Here is a 22,842-nt window from a genome sequence, read left to right on the forward strand (position 1 = left end):
CCCTCGGGACCCTCGTCGCCCTCGTGGGCCCCGAGAGTTTCGACATTCTCCTCGTGACCCCCATTACCCTTCGTAACCCACATGAAATCTGACCTTCCCCTCGCTGCCCTCGTGGTCCTTGTTGTCCTCGTTGCCCTTATCACCCTTGTGCGCCTCGAGAATTTCAACATTCTCCTCGTGGCCCTAATTACCCTTGTGACCCGCATGAAATCTGACTTTCCCCTCGCTTCCCTCGTGGTCTTTGTTGCCCTCTTGGTCCTCGTTGCCCTCGTTGCCCTTGTCACCCTCGTTGCCCTTCGTGACCCTCATGAACCTTGACTTTCTCTTCGTGACCCTCGTGGGCCTCGAGAAATTTGACATTCTCCTCATGGCCCTCATTGCCCTTGTGACTTGCATGAAATGACACGCTAATAAAATAACGAGCCATGCCCCAAATCAAATATTCAAACGTCGCGCCGGGCCGACTGCGCCCTAAAGGCTGCGCACTATTACCCGAGAGGAGTGGGGAGCGTGTGGGAATTCCCATCTGGCATCACTGCACCCGATTCACATTTACCGACAATTCGACCGGGACGCCGCCTTTCCCGTGGGGTACCAACTAACATTTTTGGAGTCAGTCAAACCCCCCGATCCGGGCCTCTACTCAGGTCTATCCTCTTTGAGTATCCCAACGACGTTGAGGGAAACCTTTCGGTTTTAAACGCCGACTGACCCTGGAATTATGCCCTCCATATGAAAATCAATTTTTCCTCCCCTAATTGAGATGGAGAGATGGAACGAACGCCAATCGATTGAGAATTGAATTCTCAATGAATTGACAGAGGATCCATTTCTAAACCTCAATTAGGAGAGGAGAAATACATTTTCGAAGCACGAAGTGACTGCGGACAAGTTCTCCCCATTAAAAAATTCATTTCTCCCCCCTAATTGAGATGAAGGAATGAAACCGATGCCGATCGATCGAGAATTATATTTTCAATAAATCCCACCGGTGTCATTTCTTAATCTCAAGTAGGAGAGGAGGAATGAATTTTCAAAATCGCGGAGTAACCCCGAATGGCTCTCCGGCGTCGAGTGGGCCCGGAGGGGCTCCCCTGATTGGAAAATTCATCTCTCCCCCCCCCCTAATCGCGAAGAAGGAATGAAGCCGATGCCGATCGGTCGAGAATTAAATTCTCAATAAATGACAGCGGTTTCATTCCTTAATCTCAAGTAGGGGCGGAGGAATGAATTTTCAAAATCGCGGAGAAACCCCGAACGGCTCTCCGACGTCGAGTGAGTGCGGAGGGGCTCCCCCGATTGGAAAATTCATTTCTCCCCCCTAATTGAGATGAAGGAATAAAACCGATGCCGATCGATCGAGAATTCNCTGCAAAATGATTTTTAAGTATCGATCAACAAAGGTTGAACTGGAATGCGGTCCCTCTTCCATATGTTAACGAACAACAGTTTCGGATGGAAAGTGAAACAACCAATAATATATAAATTTCATNTGAATTCTCAATGAATTGACAGAGGATCCATTTCTAAACCTCAATTAGGAGAGGAGAAATACATTTTCGAAGCACGAAGTGACTGCGGACAAGTTCTCCCCATTAAAAAATTCATTTCTCCCCCCTAATTGAGATGAAGGAATGAAACCGATGCCGATCGATCGAGAATTATATTTTCAATAAATCCCACCGGTGTCATTTCTTAATCTCAAGTAGGAGAGGAGGAATGAATTTTCAAAATCGCGGAGTAACCCCGAATGGCTCTCCGGCGTCGAGTGGGCCCGGAGGGGCTCCCCTGATTGGAAAATTCATCTCTCCCCCCCCCCTAATCGCGAAGAAGGAATGAAGCCGATGCCGATCGGTCGAGAATTAAATTCTCAATAAATGACAGCGGTTTCATTCCTTAATCTCAAGTAGGGGCGGAGGAATGAATTTTCAAAATCGCGGAGAAACCCCGAACGGCTCTCCGACGTCGAGTGAGTGCGGAGGGGCTCCCCCGATTGGAAAATTCATTTCTCCCCCCTAATTGAGATGAAGGAATAAAACCGATGCCGATCGATCGAGAATTCAATTCTCAATAAATGACAGCGGTTTCATTCCTTAATCTCAAGTAGGAGCGGAGGAATGAATTTTCAAAAGCGCTGAGAAACCCCGAACGGCTCTCCGACGTCGAGTGAGCCCGGAGAGGCTCGCCCGATTGGAAAATTCATTTCTCCCCCCCCCCCTCTCCTAATTGCGAAGAAGGAATGAAATCAATGCTGATCGATCGAGAATTAAATTCTCAACAAATGACAGCGGTTTCATTCCTTAATGTCAATTACAAGCGGAGAAATGAAATGTTAAAGCGCGGAGTAACTCCGGACAAGTGCGCCCCATTCAAAAATTCATTTCCCCCCCCCCCCCCTAATTGAGATAAAGGAAAGAAACCCACCTTCATGCGCGAGGGTGAATTCTTTTTCCATTGCTTTAATTCACGTCTTGAAATTGTCGCAGAAGCATTTTTCGTCTTTTCGGAACTTTAACGACAAGGAAATAACGAAGAAACATAAATACTTGAACATTTATTTTTCTCGGAAATTTAAAAATGATTCTACGATGGGAAGAGAAGGCGAGCTCGTTCCCGAGTCAATTATTTTTGTTTTGTTTTTCAAAACATTCGCCACTCGCCTTATCTCGAAATACAGAAAAGAGAGAGCTAATGCGACAAAAATATAAACACAACCCCTACGGCTTTCAAGAAGTTGAGTTCTGTTCCTCAACACAGCTACATCTTTTTCAAATCCGACGGGTTTGCCAGCGGAAGTTCGAATTGTGCTTTTTTTGTTAATTTTTTTTAAATGGCGAAAAAAATTTCTCCCTACGTGCGCGTATGAAGGCTGTGAAGTGACATCGTAGCAGCGTCAACATCTCTTCAGATTTCCTTCTGATGACCAACGACGTCGTATTTGGATTACTAATTGTGGTATGTTATTGATTATTCATTTTTAGCATTATAGGAGTAACCCCCTATAGTGCAGCTTCCAACCGAGGGGGGTGTATTTCAACTATACTAGTCGCTGCGTGTGACACGTCGCTGGTGGTAGTTCCACCAGGCTCATGTATGAATTTCTGCGTGTGACACGTTGTGTGGTAATGCCATCCGCCCATATATAAATTTCTGCGTGTGACACGCTGCGTGTAGCAGTGCGAATAGCCACGGCGTTGATTTATTTACGATCAATGATTAAATGCCAAAGCTGAGACGGTCTATGATTCAACGTGAAGGGTTAAACCATTAATGATCAAATATCCACGATTTAACCTTTGATTATTGATCCTTTAGCCCTTGAGGTTTAAACAATAATCTTTCAAGTTTAGCGGGAAATAACATATTTTTTAATGTAGTATTCTTTTAAAAATAGAGCCGTCAATCCCACACTATGCCATACAAGCCTGAGTAGCGCAGTGATCCCAACACACATATAGTCAGCCGCTACAGCAGAGCGGCGAATTTTCCATGAACTTTCAATGATTAATAACTCAATAAGAAATGATGTAGTATATATTATGGAAATGATTGCTATCGATTTTTTCTATGTTATGTCGGTACAGTTAATACAAGGCTGCAAGGATTGGCGAAGAAGACGATACTGCATTATGGACTCTGCAGACATTTTCCTGCAAAATGATTTTTAAGTATCGATCGACAAAGGTTGAACTGGAATGCGGTCCCTCTTCCATATGTTAACGAACAACAGTTTCGGATGGAAAGTGAAACAACCAATAATGGTTCCTTCAATGTAGACGAGACCAGCCAATCGTTAACAAATGGACAAGAACCTGAGATTCAAACCGCAGTATCAGAGGATCCGGCCATCCCTCCGATCAACAGTTATGAAACGAATGAATCGCTTCCACTTAATCCTATATCTTCTAAATTAATGAATGAAAATGAGGATTTGAAGAGAGAAGTCGAACGATTGAGAGCTGCGAACAAACGATTGCGAGAAGAGAACGACACACTTTGTACAAAATTAGAAGAACGTACCGCGAAAATCAGAAATTTGCAATACCGGCTTAAACAATCTTCAAAAATCACTGCACAAGCAGTAGCCCAGGTTACAATTGACGATTTATTGAGAACCCATGACCCGCCGCGGTATCCTACTGCTGAAACAGTGGTAAAATTGCAGTTCCACAAACCAAACACTCCTTATAACTCGGAGGAACAGGAATTGGCGAAACAATTCCATTATCATTCTGCTTCGGCCTATTCGCGTATGCGAAAGGCGGGTTGTGTACTCCCAAATGAAAGTACAGTTCGTTCATGGGTAGCTCAGTACGAGATCATTCCGGGATTCTGCCCGACAATTTTCGAGAAACTGAAGCAGAAAATGTCGCGTTTGAGTCCTTTAGATAGATATTGTTCTCTAGCGTGGGACGAAACGTCGATTAAAAGCTATGAGGAATATTCTTCGAAATATGACTGCATTGAAGGACTAGTAGACCTTGGACCCTTATGACGAAGGAACGAGAGAGCACAGTATGTCTTTTTCTTCAATCTTACCAGTCTGAACACTGCAGATAAATGGCGACAGCCCATCGCGTACTTCTTATCTGGAAAAGGTGGGATGACTGCAGAAGATATGCATTTACTTTTACAAGAATGTCTCCAACGTTTGGAGGAGGCTGATGTAAGAGTAAAATCACTGGTGTGCGATCAAGGGTCTCATAATCGGCATCTTTACGACAACATCCTGCAGATTAATTATGGGGAAGCGACGGTGACCATAGGCGACAAGATTTATTTCGTTGCTTTCGACTTTCCGCATTTGATCAAGAGGGTAGTTGCCGCACTGAGAAACCATGGGGCAATTTAGCAGAATGGTCGAGTTATTATTTCGTGGAATGATTTCACCACAACATATGCGTTCGACAAAAATTTAGCCACATCCAACCTCCTCGGTCACATTTCTGAGATTCATTTGTCTCTAAATTCCTTCCAAGCAATGAATGTAAAACGTGCTTTCCAAATGTTCGGACATCGCTATGCACAAGCCATCAAATTCTGGGGAAATTCTTTGAAAAATTCTTCAGGATGCAATGTGGCTTCAACCACATAAAAAGACAGCGTCCAATTTGCTGAAAAAATGAATGATATTATCGAAGCATGTAATTCGGTAGGCGTGCTCGATACAAATCCCAATAGAAGACCATTATCTTCGGAGATTCCTCAAATAGAGGAGCTCATTCTGCACTTGATCGAGTGCAGTCGTACATGGAGAATCCCTCAAAAGTCGGGCTTCACAGTTCTACCCTGTTTTCAAGGACTGCAGCTGACTGGAAATGCTCTCATCAAAGTGTATAAAGAGCTTTCCGAGAAACATCCAAATTTCAAATTTGTGACTTCACGCGGGACTCGAGACGAGACCGAACATTGGTTCGGTCTCCTTCGAGCTCGCAACGGAAACTGCCAAAATCCAACGGTAAGAATGAGCCGACTTTACACGAGACATGTTCTTTCGATGGGCTACGTACGCATTGGCGATAATGGGAATGTCTCATGCGAAGATAATGACTTTCTCGTGGCGTCAAAGCCTTCACGCATTTCATCAGCGTTTGATAATCCGTCATTATCAACGAGCGTTCCCAGTGAGATAAATGACGACGAAAACAGTGATGAGGGTGAGATGTCTGAGGCTGTTGACATCATTCGCGGACTCGAAAAACGGGACAATGACACCCTAGTTCCTAATCCTCAAGGACACATGACACTTTGTGAAGGCAATGGTATCACCTTCTTCGCAGGTTATGTGGCTTTCAAAAGTATAAATAAGTGTGAGACGTGTAACCATGTCTTGTGTAAGTCGACTATGGATGCTCATTCTGCGAGTTGTACATAGAATTCCGCGAATTTGAAAATGTCGATCTCGATGCGCCCACTATAACCAAGCTTACTCGTCCCACTGACCGATTTTCAGAATTGGTTGGGCTGCAGTTGTCAGTTTTTGATCAAGTTTGGAAGAAGCACTGGAGTTCAACTTCCGTACTCCGCAATATCACTACCGATATAAGGAGAACACTAAAATTATCTGCTCCCGATTGGTTCGTTGAGAGTCACAGTTGCTACAATCATCGGCTGGCAGCTTTGAAATTCATGATAAAGGTGAAAATCTTTTCCAGAACGAGACTCAACAATCGGGAAGCACTAAAAAATAAAATTAAACATTACAGTCGCAATAAGAACCTCCAGAAGGTCACTCATCAGTGAAAGATGCGTACGCCGCCTATATTTTTTAATGGATCAGTCCAAGGGTTAAGTGGTGGACTGATTCACGAGTCCTCCATGCATCTCGACCATCAAAGCTTTTTCTGTCCTCTGCTTCTTTCCAATTCTGATTCGGAAATGACATGTTCGTTGGTCGTAATTCTTCATGAATTTCATGTGGATGTCCAAGCTAGTGCTGTTGTGCAAATCGTGGAAAGCCGCTCTCGATGTTAGTAGATTGCTAGTAGTTTCTTCTCGATTCTCTGCTCTTTGTCTGCTCAATATTTTACCTGAGCACCATTATTTTTGCTACACTACAAATTTAGAATTAAATTCTTGTGAGATCATCTACGTTCCGCTGCACGACGTCAATTAAAATCAATTACGGATTTCTATAATGTTCCATTTAATTCCTCATAGTAGAACAACCGTTTGTAGATCTTCAGCTATTCATTTGAAAGAAAATTGTATTTATCGGTTAGTGCATAAAAGCAAATGATACATGTTTTGTGGAAATCTCCCTTCGTACGAAGCACGTGAATTCGCCTACTTATATGAGCCCCGCCCTTCAACTGTTTTTCAGCTCCTTATTCTTTGTTCTATCAGGAATCTCTTTTTTCATTGTCGTTATTCCGCTATTTGACCTCCTTCTGATCCAGCAGATTGGATCCGAAAAACTACAGGCGGGTTCAAACCAAGTTCTGATCACGTAGACATGATCAGATGATGCCTGATGAGAACCTGACCTAGCTCTCATCCAGCAGATCGGATCCGAAAAACTACAGGCGGGTTCAGATCAAGTTCCGATCAGGTAGACATGATCAGATGGNAGTTCTGATCACGTAGACATGATCAGATGATGCCTGATGAGAACCTGACCTAGCTCTCATCCAGCAGATCGGATCCGAAAAACTACAGGCGGGTTCAGATCAAGTTCCGATCAGGTAGACATGATCAGATGGTGCCTGATGAGAACCTGACCAAATTTTGATCCAGTAGATCGGATCCGAAAAACTACAGGCGGGTTCAGATCAAGTTCCGATCAGGTAGACATGATCAGATGGTGCCTGATGAGAACCTGACCAAATTTTGATCCAGTAGATCGGATCCGAAAAACTACAGGCGGGTTCAGATCAAGTTCCGATCAGGTAGACATGATCAGATGGTGCCTGATGAGAACCTGACCAAATTTTGATCCAGTAGATCGGATCCGAAAAACTGCAGGATGATTCGGATCAAGTTCTGATCAGGTAGGCACGATCTCACCCTGAGGTCGGCTGTTTGACCCCAATTTGATCAAATTTGTTTTTGATGTCATTAATCGGCATTTGAACGGGGTCAATTGAAGAGAAAATGATCAGATTCAGATCCGGTCCACCTGACATTAATTTCAATAAGTTTTTTGAATAATTTAATTAACTATTATTATACTATTCAAATTAAGTTTTATCAACCATTATCAATAATTATTTTCTCTTTAAAAAGGATCATTATACTATAATTGAAATAAATTAAATCAAATTAATTTAATTAATCAATTTAATTACCGGCCAGCCTTTCTCAAATGTACAGAAGGGAGGGATGATGATGCCGTCAATACGTATTAGAGGAGTATCAAACTTACACGCAAATGATCTTGAGAAAAAAAATCACATGTCTATCTATTTATTAGTGTTATTGTTATTATCATTATTATTATTCATTAATGAAATAAATAAAAATTTAATTGAACATATTTTATCTCTGAGAATATACACGCACATCCGCGAGATCAGGAATAATCGTAAATTCAACGAATACCCCGATACAAATCATATAGGCAATGTACAGTTTACTCAATAGTAATAGCGCGATAGCGTAGTGGTTAGGGCATAGGATTAGTAATCATAGGGTCCTCGGTTCGATCCCCAGCATCGGTAAAAAAATAATAAGCTTTTTCAGAGGTGATAACAGTGGAAATTCATTAAGAAAGGCGGCCTACGGTGAAAGAATTGAATTATCTTTTGTTTTGGATTAATTATCATTTATAATTGTTATTGATACTGACAGGTCATCCGGTTTTCATACAGTTGACTTGATCAAGTTCGAATCCATTCGTCCTGATCAAATCCGGATTGGTTAGAGGCGTAACATGTCTGATCAAGACCGGATCCGTCAACTTGATCAAGACCTGACCGGAATTTCCACTCGGGTTTTCCGGGTCGACTATCATAAATGCAAATGTTTCCAGGCATGTTCTTGATATTCTGAGTCGTTTCATTTCGACAATTATTTTGCCGTGGTCTCAAACAATCTCTCGATTATCTCTCATATATCCTCGAAAGCGCATTCATAGTTTACAGTTCCCCTCAAAAATAGTGTTCAGTCAAATTAGGACTTTTTTGGCCAAACCTTGTACAGAATTCAAATGAAATTTAGGTCACTAAATGCTGAAAAATAGTTAACAAAGCACGTATCAAAGTTTGGAATGACGGTTTACTGAAAATTTGTTTGACAAAATTGAAACTTTCAGCTTGCAGTTTTCTATTTTTTCTAATAATTACCGAGAAAGCTGTGATCTGAACAAATTGATATGCTTTTTAGCTATCCTTTCGTGCTAAATGACATAATATTTATCTGTATTCTATGGAGGTAAAGGTGGAAATTCTAATTTGACAGAACTAAATTGTCGCCTCCGGATCAAGACATGAATTGCAAATTCGGTATGTACATTGTTCCCATCGTTCCGATCATGATATTTCTCCATTGATCACTATTGATCCTTCAGGCCATATTCTAGGAAGAAAATTTGACAGCACGACGGACCATGGAAGAGCTACATCGAGCATTTAGCATAATTGTAAGTAAACACGAATTTTTCGCATCAGATATTTGATTAATGTATGTCTAGGTGTCCAATAGAACAATGCACGATTGGCAACATCAACATCTTTACAGATTGTTGGTATTATGAATCAAGTGTATTGCAAAAAATGTTTTGAATGCTTGTTCAAATGTTTTTTACAGTGATCTAAATCTGCAATATGTGCATAATTCGTTATCGATGATTAGAGCTATTTACTGAAATTCCAATCAATTTCATGTTTTATAGTTTGTTTCGGCAATGTCTCGTATTGTCTTCCAAACTAATGCTTTTTTTAAAGTTTAGGTGGGGAGTGATATTGATTGCCTTCTCTTGGTGCTACCTGAAAACGAGTATATGAATATCCATTGTTATTGGGATACTTAACACAACACACAGTGTTCTCTTTTTTCCAGATGTTATTGATATACTCGGCTAAACAATCAATAATTACATCATAGTCTATACGTATGCAACTAGCTACGGCGCGGCCATAGATATTGGTGTCCGCGGCCATGGACATGGCCATGAAATTTCCATGTAATTTTATGACGATTGGGGGGTCCATGGACACCTTCCATGGCCCTAAATTACAGGAGTTCCATGGCGTCGTTGCTGGGCGAACATTTATTGAGGGGAGGAGGCGGGGGGGAAGCGCAAGGGTCAAATGAGAGAGCGTGTCACAGTTATTACAAGGGTCTAATGGAAGAGACGAAAATTAGTCTATTCATCGTTCCCATTATCCTTACGATGACTGTGCTCGTCTTTCCTATCTGATTCTTGCAAATACTCTATTCATCATTCCCATTAGACCCGCGCGATTAGTATATTTATCACTCCCATTAGGCTCTATACCGCTGACTGTGTTCGTCTCTTCCGTTTGACCCTTGCGATAATTGTGTTCATCTCTCCCGTTTGACTCTTAGATCAATCAATCAATCAATCAATCAATCATTAGATCGTCACGATACTTACGTTTACCTCTTCTATCTGACACTTGCGATCCCCCCCCCCCCCCCCCCCGCCAATAAATGTTGGCCCAGCAACGAGGCCATGGGACCCCTGAGATTAAGGAATGAAACCGCTGTCATTCATTGAGAATTAAATTCTCGATCGATAGGCGTTGGTTTTATTCCTCCATCTCAATTAGGGAGGGGAGAAATTGATTTTTGAATGAGAAGGACATGTCCGGAGTTACTGCACGCTTTGAAAATTCATTCCTCTCCTAATAGAGATTAAGGAATGAAACCGTTGTCATTTATTGAGAATACAATTCTCGATCGATAGATGTTGCTTTCATTCCTTCATCGCAATTAGGGGGGCAAAATGAATTTTTCAATCGGGGGAGCCCCTCCGGGCTCACTCGACGCCGGGGAACCGTCCGGGGTTACTCCGCGCTTTTGAAAATTCATTCCTCCGCTCCTAATAGAGATTGAGAAATGAAATCGTTGTCATTTATTGAGAATACAATTCTCGATCGATAGATGTTGCTTTCATTCCTTCATCGCAATTAGGGGGGCAAAATGAATTTTTCAATCGGGGGAGCCCCTCCGGGCTCACTCGACGCCGGGGAACCGTCCGGGGTTACTCCGCGCTTTTGAAAATTCATTCCTCCGCTCCTAATTCAGCTTAAGGAATGGAACCGGTGTCATTTATTAAAAATATAATTCTCGATCGATAGACGTTGGTTTCATTCCTTCATCTTAATTAGGGGGGGAGGGGAGAAATGAATTTTTGAATGAGAAGAACTTGTCCAGAGTTACTCCGCGCTTTGAAAACTCATTCCTCCGCTCCTAATAGAGATTGAGAAATGAAACCGTTGTCATTTATTGAGAATATAATTCTCAATCGATAGACGTTCCGTTTATTCCTTCATACCAATTAGGGGGGGGGGAGAAATGAATTTTCCAGTCGGGGGAGCCCCTCCGGGCTCACTCGACGCCGGAGAACCGTTCGGGGTTACTACGCGCTTTTGAAAATTCATTCCTCCGCTCCTAACTGAGATTAAGAAATAAAACCGATATCATTTATTAAAAATACAATTCTCGATCGGTACGCTTTGGCTTCATTCCTCCATCTGGATTAGGGGGGGAGAAATTAATTTTTGAATGAGAAGAACTTGTCCGGAGTTACTGCGCGCTTTGAAAATTCATTCCTCCTCTCCTAATAGAGATTAAGGAATGAAACCGCTGACATTTATTGAGAATATAATTCTCGATCGATAGATGTTGCTTTCATTCCGTCTTCACAAGTAGTTAGGCTGGACGGGTTCTGAATAGTACTTCGCCCGACCGCCACCAGGCGGCGCCACAGTTAATCGAATTTTCTAGACGGAGGACGTCATCGGTGAATCATTCGGGGGTTGATGACTCGTCGAGTGNGGGGGGGGGGGGGTACTTCCTGTTTGGACTCGTATGGAATATGACACCGGGATGGATTCTGTATGGTTCGAGTTGGATGACATCATCAGTGAGTCACTCAGGTTGATCACTCATTGATTTACATGTGGTGGGGGTACCCCGTAATTCCTATTCACTCTACTGGTTATAACATGTTTTCAAAATCTTTCAAAAGTTTTTAAAATGTTTCAAAAATTTGTCAAATATTTTTAAAATGTTTCAAATGTTTTTAAAATGTTTCAAAAATGTTTCAAATTTTTTCAAAATGTTCAAATATTTCAAACATGTCTTTGAATATTTTAAAACAGTACTTCACCCAACAGACACCAGGCGGCGCCACCGTCGCGGAATTTTCTAGATGGATGACGTCATCGATGACTCATCAACTCGGGGGCGTGGTGAGGACACTTCCTGAGTCCTGTTGGGACTTGTATGGAATATGATACTAGGGCGGCGCCACCGTCATGGAATTTTCTAGACGGATAACTCATCGACTCGCGTGGTGGGGGAATCCCTCTAAGACCTGTTGGGACTTGTATGATGACCTGTTGAAACTTGCATGACATCGAATATTGGCGCCACCGTCGCGGAACGTTCGAGAAGGATGACGTCATCGATGACTCATCAACTCGCGTGGTGGGGGAACCGTCCTGTTGGGACTTGTATGATGACATGTTGAAACTTGCATGAAATCGGATATTGGCGCCACAAGCTGTGGAAGGTTCGAGACGGATGACGTCATCGATAAGTTATCGACTCGCATGGTGGGGGAACCGTCCTGGTGGGACTTGTATGCAACATGAAAACCTGTGGATACATGGATAAAATTGGATATTGCCGCCACAATCGCGGAAATTTCGAGGTGAATGACGTCATCAATGAGTCATCGACTTGCACTGTGGGGAAACTCCCCGTAAATCCTAAACATATCCAAATATTTAACAACATTTGCAAACATTTTGTAAACATTTGCGAACATTCTGCAAACATTTGCAAACAGTTGACAACATTTGCAAACATTTGCAAACAGTTGACAACATTTGTAAACATTTGCAAACAGTTGACAACATTTGCAAATATTTGGAAATATTTTCAAATATTTGCAAACATTTACAAACATATGCAAACGTGTGCAAACATGTGCAAATATGTGAAAACAATGGTCGAATATTTTTAAGATAAATGACATCGGTAAGTCACTCAGACTGATAACTCATCGATGTGCGAGGTGGGGGTTTCCCGTAAGTCCTGCTGAGACTTGTACATTCAAGAAGGATGACGTCATCGATGACTCATCGCGCGGTGGGCGATATCCCATGTTTGCTGTTAGGACTTGAATGAAATATAATGACCGGTCGAAACTCGCATATTGTAATGAGTCATTGCTGTCTTGGAATAAAAATTACGTCACTTGTTCGCAAATATTCGAGAATGTTCCATGATGGTTTCAATCGGGGTGGGGTAAGAGGGGTGAGTTGCTATAAAATCAACCGACTCCACTGGATTCAGCTTCAAACACAAAATTGATTCGCTACCATCACGGTCTGCGGTTTTAGTGTGTTATTATAATGTTGATGTTGGATGTTTAAGATTTTCAACACCAAACTCAGAAATTTATTGAAAAAGAACTGGCAGTTCAAGCAGTTGGAACAAATGAGTGTGCTTGTCTGCTTTTCCAACCCCCATGTGGATGGGATGAACTACCAAAGAAGTACCAGAGGACGAACAAGTGGATTATTAATAATCACCATAGAATCGCATGGGAAACTGGATCCATACCATATGATGAGGTTCAAGATACGATTACACAAATTACAGAAGGAGTAACAATTATCTTCGTGAATGGACTGCAAAAGAAACAATGGTTACAATCTTACAGTGATAAGGTGATAATTGACTTGAATGATTTGGGGTGCTCAAAGGCAAAAGATATAATTACCCGCAGATGTTGGAATCATCGAGAGCACAGTCTCATTGAGAATTACACCTGTGCATTCGAAAATTGTGAGAAGCTGATGAAATGGTATACGAAGTACTTCGATTCGACTTTGGATTCAATCACTGACATCTTCGATTGGATACGGGATACGCAAATGCTGCCAACAGATTCTACACATTTCCTGAAGAGATTTCTCTTGAAATGTGCATGGCAACACATTGACGAATTATGGGAGACGCTGACAGAGAGGTTGAAAAACATGAGCGAAATTAACGAGTACCGCCGATGTTATCAACATCATCCAACTTCGATTCATGGAGACGTTGTGGACGGACCTGTACCACTCGTAAAGAATTGTCTCGTTTGTCAATTATCAGATTGGATAATTTTTTCATAATAATTAGAAATGATTATTGATACCTTTATATTCCATACAATGTTTAATATGTATTCGTGAACAAAATAAAAAATAAATGAATAGTAAAAAATAAGATGAACTCGCCTTTATATTTTTCAACTTTTTAAAATTGATGTCAAAAAAATCTAATGGGGTTTGCACCCACAATTCAAATACACATCTGGAAGACTGTGATGTTTCCCATCTTTTCCGCACAGGAGTATTTATCATCATAATGATTATTTTATTATTATAAGATCAAGAATATAATAGATGCTTATTTTCATCAATGGACAGAGGGATAATTTGATGGGTAGGATTTAAATCGAAGAATAAATGATTCAAACAGAGAACAATATGAGATTTCGTTATAGGAATTTATTGACATTGATTATCTTTATAATTGCTCATCAATTTAAGGTATAGCCATACAAAAAACTCATTTAGTTTGATTGATTCTCGCTTCAGATTTCAATGAAGTTGAAGAGCCTCCCCTTACCAAGATATTTGAGTTTGATTTTCTTCTCTGAAACAGCATTCTGCAACTTTTCATAGAGAGCCTCATCACTCAGGATCACTTTCACTACCCGCTCTTGTAAGAAGGCACTGAACTTGTCATCGATGATGATGACGATGCTTGATCCGAACTTGGTTGGCACTTTTCTGACACCTCTGATGGAATACATGATGTTAGGATCCAACTCGATCATCTTCTTCGTTTGCAAGAAACTCTTGCATGCAGCATCGTTAATTGCAGAGAAATCCATTATATCAGTATAACTGAAAAAAATTCAAGAAGAATATGATTAGTATCATGATTGTCTGCTTTTCATCACAATATTTACACTACATGTATGAAAATATACTTACTGCTGTAGTTAGTTTGACGATCGAGGTACTCCTTCTCAAAATTCTTTCCCAACTATACACTTCGAACAGAAGTGATGAACTGCTCTCGAAATCTTTCAGCGGGTTTATATATGCTAGTCTTATCAAAGTATGACGTCATCCTACTCTAGAATCTTCGAGAAGACTCTTGCGCCATCTGAAGACTTCTCGAATTAGTACATTGAGGGTATTATTGGTGATGAATCATCGAAGAAATGACTCATCCCCTTATCAAATATGACATCATCCCACTCTAGAATCTTCTAGAAGGCTCGAGCGCCATCTGGAGATTTCAGAAGTGATATCGAGACTGTTCTAGAACTTTCGAGAGTGAAATCTGAGACGCTTCCCCCCTTCAGCTTATCGAATTGATTTCTCAGGATTGTTTTTTTTTATCGATGACTCATTCCCGGGCGTATATTAAGGAGGAGAACAGCCTGAAGTGGCTCAGTGCTCATTGTGTCTCTCGAAATGGATGAACAGAGAAAAAAATTATTGCGAGTCTTGAGAGAAGCATATTGTATGCTTCCTCACATTCCACCCGATGAGGTAGAGAATCTGAAGAATTGGACAGAGAAGAATATAAAACTTCTGAATAAATATCTCAGAAGAGTCAAAATCAGCGGTGAGAAAAGTGGAATACAAGCGACCATCGCAGAATTATTCTGGTTTAGGGAAGCTTTCAAATTGGACCTGAAGCATGGTGGTAGAATGAGGAAAAAAAATCAGTGGACAAGATTTCAAACCGAGTACAATGGAAGGATCTACAATCAGCATTCAGAGATCGTGTTAAAACAGGAGCTGTGATAAACTTAACTCACAAAGACATTAGGTCTTTTTTACAGGATTGCAGGGTGTTGATCCTTTCACATTTGAAGGATACTTTAGCTGATGAGGGTAGTTTGAGAGTTAATTGTGTACTCTTTTGCAAATTCTCTATTGTAGGCTCAGATGAAATTCAGGAGGAAACAAAGCATTTCATCACGAAATACCACGTGATTCTCCAGGCGACTGATTTGAATGATTAGTTCAAAGAATCCGTCTTTGATGATATCATTGCATAGCAGGAAGACTTTCAAGAGACTGGTTCCGGTTGGACATTGACTGAAATCATCTATTTGATTATCAATATCAATAAATATGAACCTCTTAAAGGTGGAGACTCAACATTCGTCGAGCTACCAAAGGATATTCAAGTGAAGAAAGCTGTTGTTAACATACAAAATAGTGATCAATTTTGTTTCTTGTGGGCGGTTACAGCAGCTAATTCATCCAACTAAAGTGAACCCAAGTCTATAAAGTTAATATGCCCATTTTCGGAATGTACTCAAATATGAGGGGCTCAATTTTCCAATGACGCTCAAAGGTGCAGTCAAATTTAAGGAAATGAATGATCTGAGTATCAATATTTATGGGGTTGAACCGTGCGGGCGTAGCCACTCAATTTTCCCTGTATATCTAAGTAAGAAGATCACAAATCAAGAACCCATCCACCTACTAATGATTGAGAGCAATCGGGATGAATCGGACGAATCGCTCTTTCATTTCGCGTGGATTCGCAATTTATCACGTTTGGTTAGTCCTCAAATTTCTAAAAGGAACGGTTTCACATGTTTATGTGATCGATGCCTGTGTCACTTCAGATATCAGCATTCGTTTGAGAAACACAAAAAAGATTGCGCAAACTTGAATAAAGTACGGATGGTAATGCCTGAAGGGAAAGATAAAATACTCAACTTCAAAAATTTCAAACATGTTGAAGAGGTTCCATTTGTTGTTTACGCAGACTTAGAATGTATCATAGACTCAACAGAAGATGATCATCATGTTCCTCATAGTGCTGCATTTTATATGAAATGTGCTTTTGATGATTCACTATCAGAATTCAAAAGCCAACGAGGGCTTGATTGTATTGAGTGGTTTACAACAGAGATGAAATTGTTGACATATAAAGTCACATTTGAAGAACAATTTAAAAATGGAAACATTATCAGACAAACAAATTGAAGACTTCCAAACGGCAAAGATATGTCATATCTGCAAAAAAACTTTCATCAACGGTGATAAGGTTCGGGATCATAGTCATTTAACGGGAAAATATCGTGGACCTGCACATAACAGTTGCAATTTAGTATATCAAGATTCCCACATCATCCCAATCGTATTTCACAATCTCTTTGGTTATGATGCTCATTTTATCATTCGAAGCATTGCAACGACATTCGAAGGTGATGTAAAAATTCTTTCAGTGAATAAGGATCGATACATCTTTCTTACCAAATACGTTCCAAACACTTGTGTGAACTTACGATTTATTGATTCATTCCGTTGCATGGGGAGTAGCCTTGAAAGATTAGCGAGTTATCTTGATAATGATCATAAAGAAATCATCAAGAAATATCAACCTGATTCAACAAGATTCAATTTGTTGTGTAGAAAAGGTGTATTCCCCTATGAATATATTGATAATTGGGATAAATTGGATGAAACTGAATTACCAGACAAAAAAGACTTTTATTCAAAATTAACTGATGAAAATGTAGCTGATGAGGATTATCAGCATGCAATGAATGTATGGAGCACATTCAATATCACACTGGGCGAGTATTCGGATCTCTATCTACAGACAGATGTTTTATTGTTGGCTGCCATTTTTGAAAACTTTCGTCGTAATTGCATTTCTACTTATGAATTGGATCCACTCCATTATTATACAGCACCAGGATTAGCTTTCGACGCTATGCTTAAACATACAGGAGTGAATTTAGAGCTTTTGACTGATCCTGAAATGGTATTATTCATAGAAAAAGGTATTAGAGGTGGAGTGTCACAATGTGCAAACAGATATGCTCATGCCAATAATCTATTCATGGGAAAATTTCAAACATAACGATTAAGGGAGAAAAAGAGGGTTAATTAATGGAGAATTTAATTCTCCGTCGAACTGCATTTTTTTCATCCCTTAAACTCAATTAGGAGGGGAGAGGTGAATTTTTAATTCGCGGGCGAATGGTGAATAGTCAGTGTGCGCCGCGAAAAAATCATTTTTCTTACTGGCCCCTGACTTTCGTGGCAGTTTTTAATTTTTTGTTACAGAGATTAAGGGATGAAAGAGGGTTAATTAATGGAGAATTTAATTCTCCGTCGAACTGCTTTTTTTGCATCCCTTAATCTCAATTAGGAGGGGAAAGGTGAATTTTTAATTACCGGGAGTCACTGTGCGCCGCAAAACAATCATTTTTCTTACTGCGCTGTTATTTCCATGACAGTTTCTTCCATTTTTTACAGAGATTAAGGGATGAAAGAGGGTTAGTTGGTGGGGAATTTAATTCTCCGTCGAACTGCTCTTTTTTCATCCCTTAATCTCAATTAGGAGGGGAGAGGTGAATTTTTAATTCGCGGGCGAATGGTGAAAAGTCACTGTGCGCCGAGAAGAAAATCATGTTTCTCACTAGCCCATGACTTTTGTCGTAGTTTTTATTTTTTTGTTACATAGATTAAGGGATGCAACGGGGATCGATTGATGGGGAATTTAATTCTCCATCACACCGTCTGGGTTTCATTCCTTAATATTAATTAGCCAGCAAATGAATCACCTGAAAAACATTAAGAACATGTTGAGGATGAGGAGAGCATAAATTCCCCTTCGAAACTATGGATAGTCCTGTGACAGCGGGACTGCTATATACTGCCGAGTTACCCGCACAGGCAGTTCACCCAGCCGTCAGATTCGACCGTGGCGCCATCCCTCCGTTGGGGTCGAACTATTTTTGGCTTGGGGTCACTTCAACCCCGAGATCTGAGCCTCTACTTTAGTCAATCCTCTTTGCATGAATCGTTGAGTCCATTTTCATTTTCATGGTCCGCTCGATCATTTAAAATATCGAGGATTCATACAAATTCTCGTTTTTATTTATTATAGAATCATTTAAAGAATATTTCGTATAATAATATATTAGACGATTCATGATGTAGAATTTTACAGTTATCGAATAATCTAAATTCCCGTACTCAACACTTTAGATTAAGTCTGATTTCGCAAATACCATGAACCCCATCAATATACATTCGAAAATTTCATACTCTGAACATTTATTGATTCAATTTTTACTTTATGCGCTGTTTACATATACGTAATATTTTAACGATTCCAACACGATAAGTTCTCGATAATCGTTGATTCTGACAAAAACATGGTCCAATTATTCATCACCTCTAACTTTTCACATTTCGAAAAGATACTATTCCGAATTGCACTAACTGTNAATTTTTAATTCGCGGGCGAATGGTGAAAAGTCACTGTGCGCCGAGAAGAAAATCATGTTTCTCACTAGCCCATGACTTTTGTCGTAGTTTTTATTTTTTTGTTACATAGATTAAGGGATGCAACGGGGATCGATTGATGGGGAATTTAATTCTCCATCACACCGTCTGGGTTTCATTCCTTAATATTAATTAGCCAGCAAATGAATCACCTGAAAAACATTAAGAACATGTTGAGGATGAGGAGAGCATAAATTCCCCTTCGAAACTATGGATAGTCCTGTGACAGCGGGACTGCTATATACTGCCGAGTTACCCGCACAGGCAGTTCACCCAGCCGTCAGATTCGACCGTGGCGCCATCCCTCCGTTGGGGTCGAACTATTTTTGGCTTGGGGTCACTTCAACCCCGAGATCTGAGCCTCTACTTTAGTCAATCCTCTTTGCATGAATCGTTGAGTCCATTTTCATTTTCATGGTCCGCTCGATCATTTAAAATATCGAGGATTCATACAAATTCTCGTTTTTATTTATTATAGAATCATTTAAAGAATATTTCGTATAATAATATATTAGACGATTCATGATGTAGAATTTTACAGTTATCGAATAATCTAAATTCCCGTACTCAACACTTTAGATTAAGTCTGATTTCGCAAATACCATGAACCCCATCAATATACATTCGAAAATTTCATACTCTGAACATTTATTGATTCAATTTTTACTTTATGCGCTGTTTACATATACGTAATATTTTAACGATTCCAACACGATAAGTTCTCGATAATCGTTGATTCTGACAAAAACATGGTCCAATTATTCATCACCTCTAACTTTTCACATTTCGAAAAGATACTATTCCGAATTGCACTAACTGTGAATTTTGCATGCTTTGTGACTTTTTAGTTCCTAGGTTTAGCATACACCAACTAATACAGTTTCGGATGACCGTACGCAAGCCTTTTTGGAACTTGGTTTAGAGAAATTGGTTTTGGATTGGTTTCAAGAAATTTTTGTTAATTTTGTTCTAGTAGTCGTCACAACGATGTATAAAAACGATCCTGTAGCGAATTTCTCAAAAATCCTTTTTATCCACGATATTTGTAGAACTAAGACTGAAATACACTGAAAGCGATGAGTTCACGTATGAAAAAATTCAATAGAAAATCTACCGAATTCGCTAGAAAATTCTATTGGAATTCTATGAGGGTTTCTATAGGATTTCTATTGGAATTCTATTGGAAATTTCTATTTTTTTTCTTCGCTGATTCTATTGGATATTCGATAAGAAAAAGTCAATAGATTTTAAATTTCTGTTCAAGTTTTTCTCTTGAGATTTTTTCTATAAGAATGCTTGGGCAACAATTTTCTAAATTTTTTCCACTCGGATTCTACAATGCAAAACAAAACAAAATCCAGCGGAAAAAACTTAGAAAATTTTTTACCCAATAAGTCTAATAGAAAAAATTTAAGAGAATTAATTTAAGAGAAAAATTTTTAAAAAATCGAAATCTATTAATTTTCTTATTGAATATCCAATAGGGCAAACAGGGCAAAAAACAAATAGAATTTTCCAATAGATCTCCAATAGAAATCCTATAGAAAACCCATAGAATTCCAATAGAATTTTCTAGCGAATTCGCTAGGTTTCCAATTGAATTTTTTCATGCGTGTTCGCGAGTCGAATATTTGATCCTGCCAAATACTCCCAAGATTCATTACTCCTCAGGAGTTAGTAGTATTAAATCGGTGCAGATTGGTCTCTTTTTATATTGTTCTCAAGTCCTCAGTAGTACTGAGAACCTGGACTTCTGTACATATACGGTAGTTCTTAGGAGTATAAAGAATCCATACAAAGCCTGAGAAGGCCTGGAGAGGCTTTCATGATTAGGTCCTATAGACCCTTCTCAGTACTCCCCCACCTCACCTGGTTGCTCATCCCTTACCTCATTTGGGTAGTCATCCCCCTCCTCAACTGGTCACGCAATCCTTACTTTTCGAGTCGCATGTACGAAAAAATGGAATAAAAAAACCTAGCACATTTTGAGGAAAATTTTGGTGTATTACTATCGACATTCTTTTGCCAATTGTTTCTAGTCTTTGTTAATTTTATTGAAAAATTCTTCACTTTTTCCGCTTATTCATGGTTGAAAGAACTGTTTAAGGGGAGACCGCTTTAAATTCCACGTGACAAAATGTTTGTTAACAATCACTCGAGATTCATCGGACGGATCTATCATAAAGAAATAAAGTGATAACAACAAGACTAAAAACAATCTGCGCATAGAAAATAATGATGTTGTGAACACTAATAATAAGAGAAATAATAATAATCATACCGAGAGGACGTATGCTATATATCTTGTATATAGAATATTTTGTTGGATAATTTGCGATTTCAGTGTATAATTATTTATTGAACAGTTTTTTAATTCAATATAAAATCCTTTATTCAAAATATTCACTGGCAATGACGTCACTGTGCATTGTTATATAATATAAATACGATAGTAAGTCCATCATCGATCGCTGTACCGGTTGATAATTTTCCTGTAGAGAAAGTAGCTAAGCATGAAGGCACTGTCGAAAAATGCGCTAGAAATCTTCTCTACCTACCTCGTAATGGATGTCGATGTTCTGCATATGCGGAGTGAAAAAATGTTGGTCTTGTAAAACTTCCAAACAATGGTAATTTGAAAGGACGCAACTCTATCATAATACTTTACTCGCAGTTTGCATATTTTTCATCCAGAATTATCGAGATTTTCTCATCATTCCATCATTATAGTACTAAGAGTAGTATGTTCGATCAATTACAAATTTTTTCTGGCAATTGCCTGAAAAACGTTTTCGTTTCCATAGTTCAGTCTCGCGGTAAAACTTGCGAAATATTTCAGCAAGCCGAAACATCTTAAATATTAAGTGAAATATTTTACTCACAAAGGTTTTCGAAACTATTCTTCCGATTGCGCTTATCCAAAATGTTAAGCTTTGATCAGAATATGAAGAAAATTGAAAGATTTAGAAGCACTATAACAATTTAATCAACGTCGTAATTATTTCATCAATATCTTCTGACCCTCTTATCAATAATTGAAAGAATTGTTTTCCAATTTTCACAGATATACATTTCGAAATTCAATAATTGTGAAACTCACTTGCATTCTTCTAAATCTTCTAATTGCTGCACTAATCTGTCTAACTGCTCCTCCAGGTTTCTCTTGAGGCTCTCAGTTTCGACTTTTCCATGGGAACTCATTGTAAACTATAAAAGAACACAAGGTTATGTTTCTAATGAAAAATAAAGGTGAGACACTTACCTGCTAAAGTTTTGCAAAAATTTTGTATTGGGAGATGTTAATCCAGTATTGGGACCGTTAATTACCGATGGCGGCGCTCGTTTTCACCAATATGGACTAAGGTATGATACAAGCAGGTATGATGAAGCCAGAAAACAGGGGACAAGTTCGCCGGAGCGCCAGAAGCGGCGTTCCGGTCGACTTACGCTTCCCCTCATCTCCTTTAGTCTCCCACCACTGGCACTTTTTTTGCTGGAGGGAACGTTATGAAATTGATATTTTAAGTCAAAATAATTAGCCCCGTATGAAATTACATGTACAATGCGAAGAAAAATAAAAAAATGCAAATATATTCTTGGTTTTTCATGTACTATTTCTTTAATAGTCAATGGCCCGCTCACTCTTTCATTAATGGGGTGATTTTTATCTTATAATAGGTGAATTCTTTCTTTTTTTACTGAAAATAATTACCAAGATTGAGAGTGAAATCACTGCTCAATATAATAGCATTAAAAATAAAATGAAAATGCATTTTTGTCCAATGTTGAACAATATTTATTTTTCGCGCGAAAA

At 39.5% G+C, this 22,842-nt stretch overlaps 1 protein-coding gene across 2 annotated transcripts in view; it reads right to left on the minus strand.

The window, feature by feature from the left end:
- The window catches only part of LOC107042093 (protein LZIC), a 137,442-nt gene extending 115,041 nt beyond the window's left edge, over positions 1–22,401 (minus strand). For both annotated transcript variants that reach the window (XM_015262972.1, XM_015262971.2), the window contains exons 1-2: positions 22,291–22,401; positions 22,129–22,235 (exon numbers count right to left, since the gene is read on the minus strand). In XM_015262972.1, the coding sequence (XP_015118458.1) occupies positions 22,129–22,229 (101 nt within the window). In that variant the 5' untranslated portion in view covers positions 22,230–22,235; positions 22,291–22,401. The remainder of the gene's footprint in view (positions 1–22,128; positions 22,236–22,290) is intronic.
- Positions 22,402–22,842: the final 441 nt, after the last annotated feature.

This window comes from Diachasma alloeum, unplaced genomic scaffold (assembly GCF_001412515.2).
Source record: "Diachasma alloeum isolate Michigan unplaced genomic scaffold, Dall2.0 Dall_scaffold_00413, whole genome shotgun sequence".
Lineage (NCBI taxonomy): Eukaryota > Metazoa > Arthropoda > Insecta > Hymenoptera > Braconidae > Diachasma > Diachasma alloeum.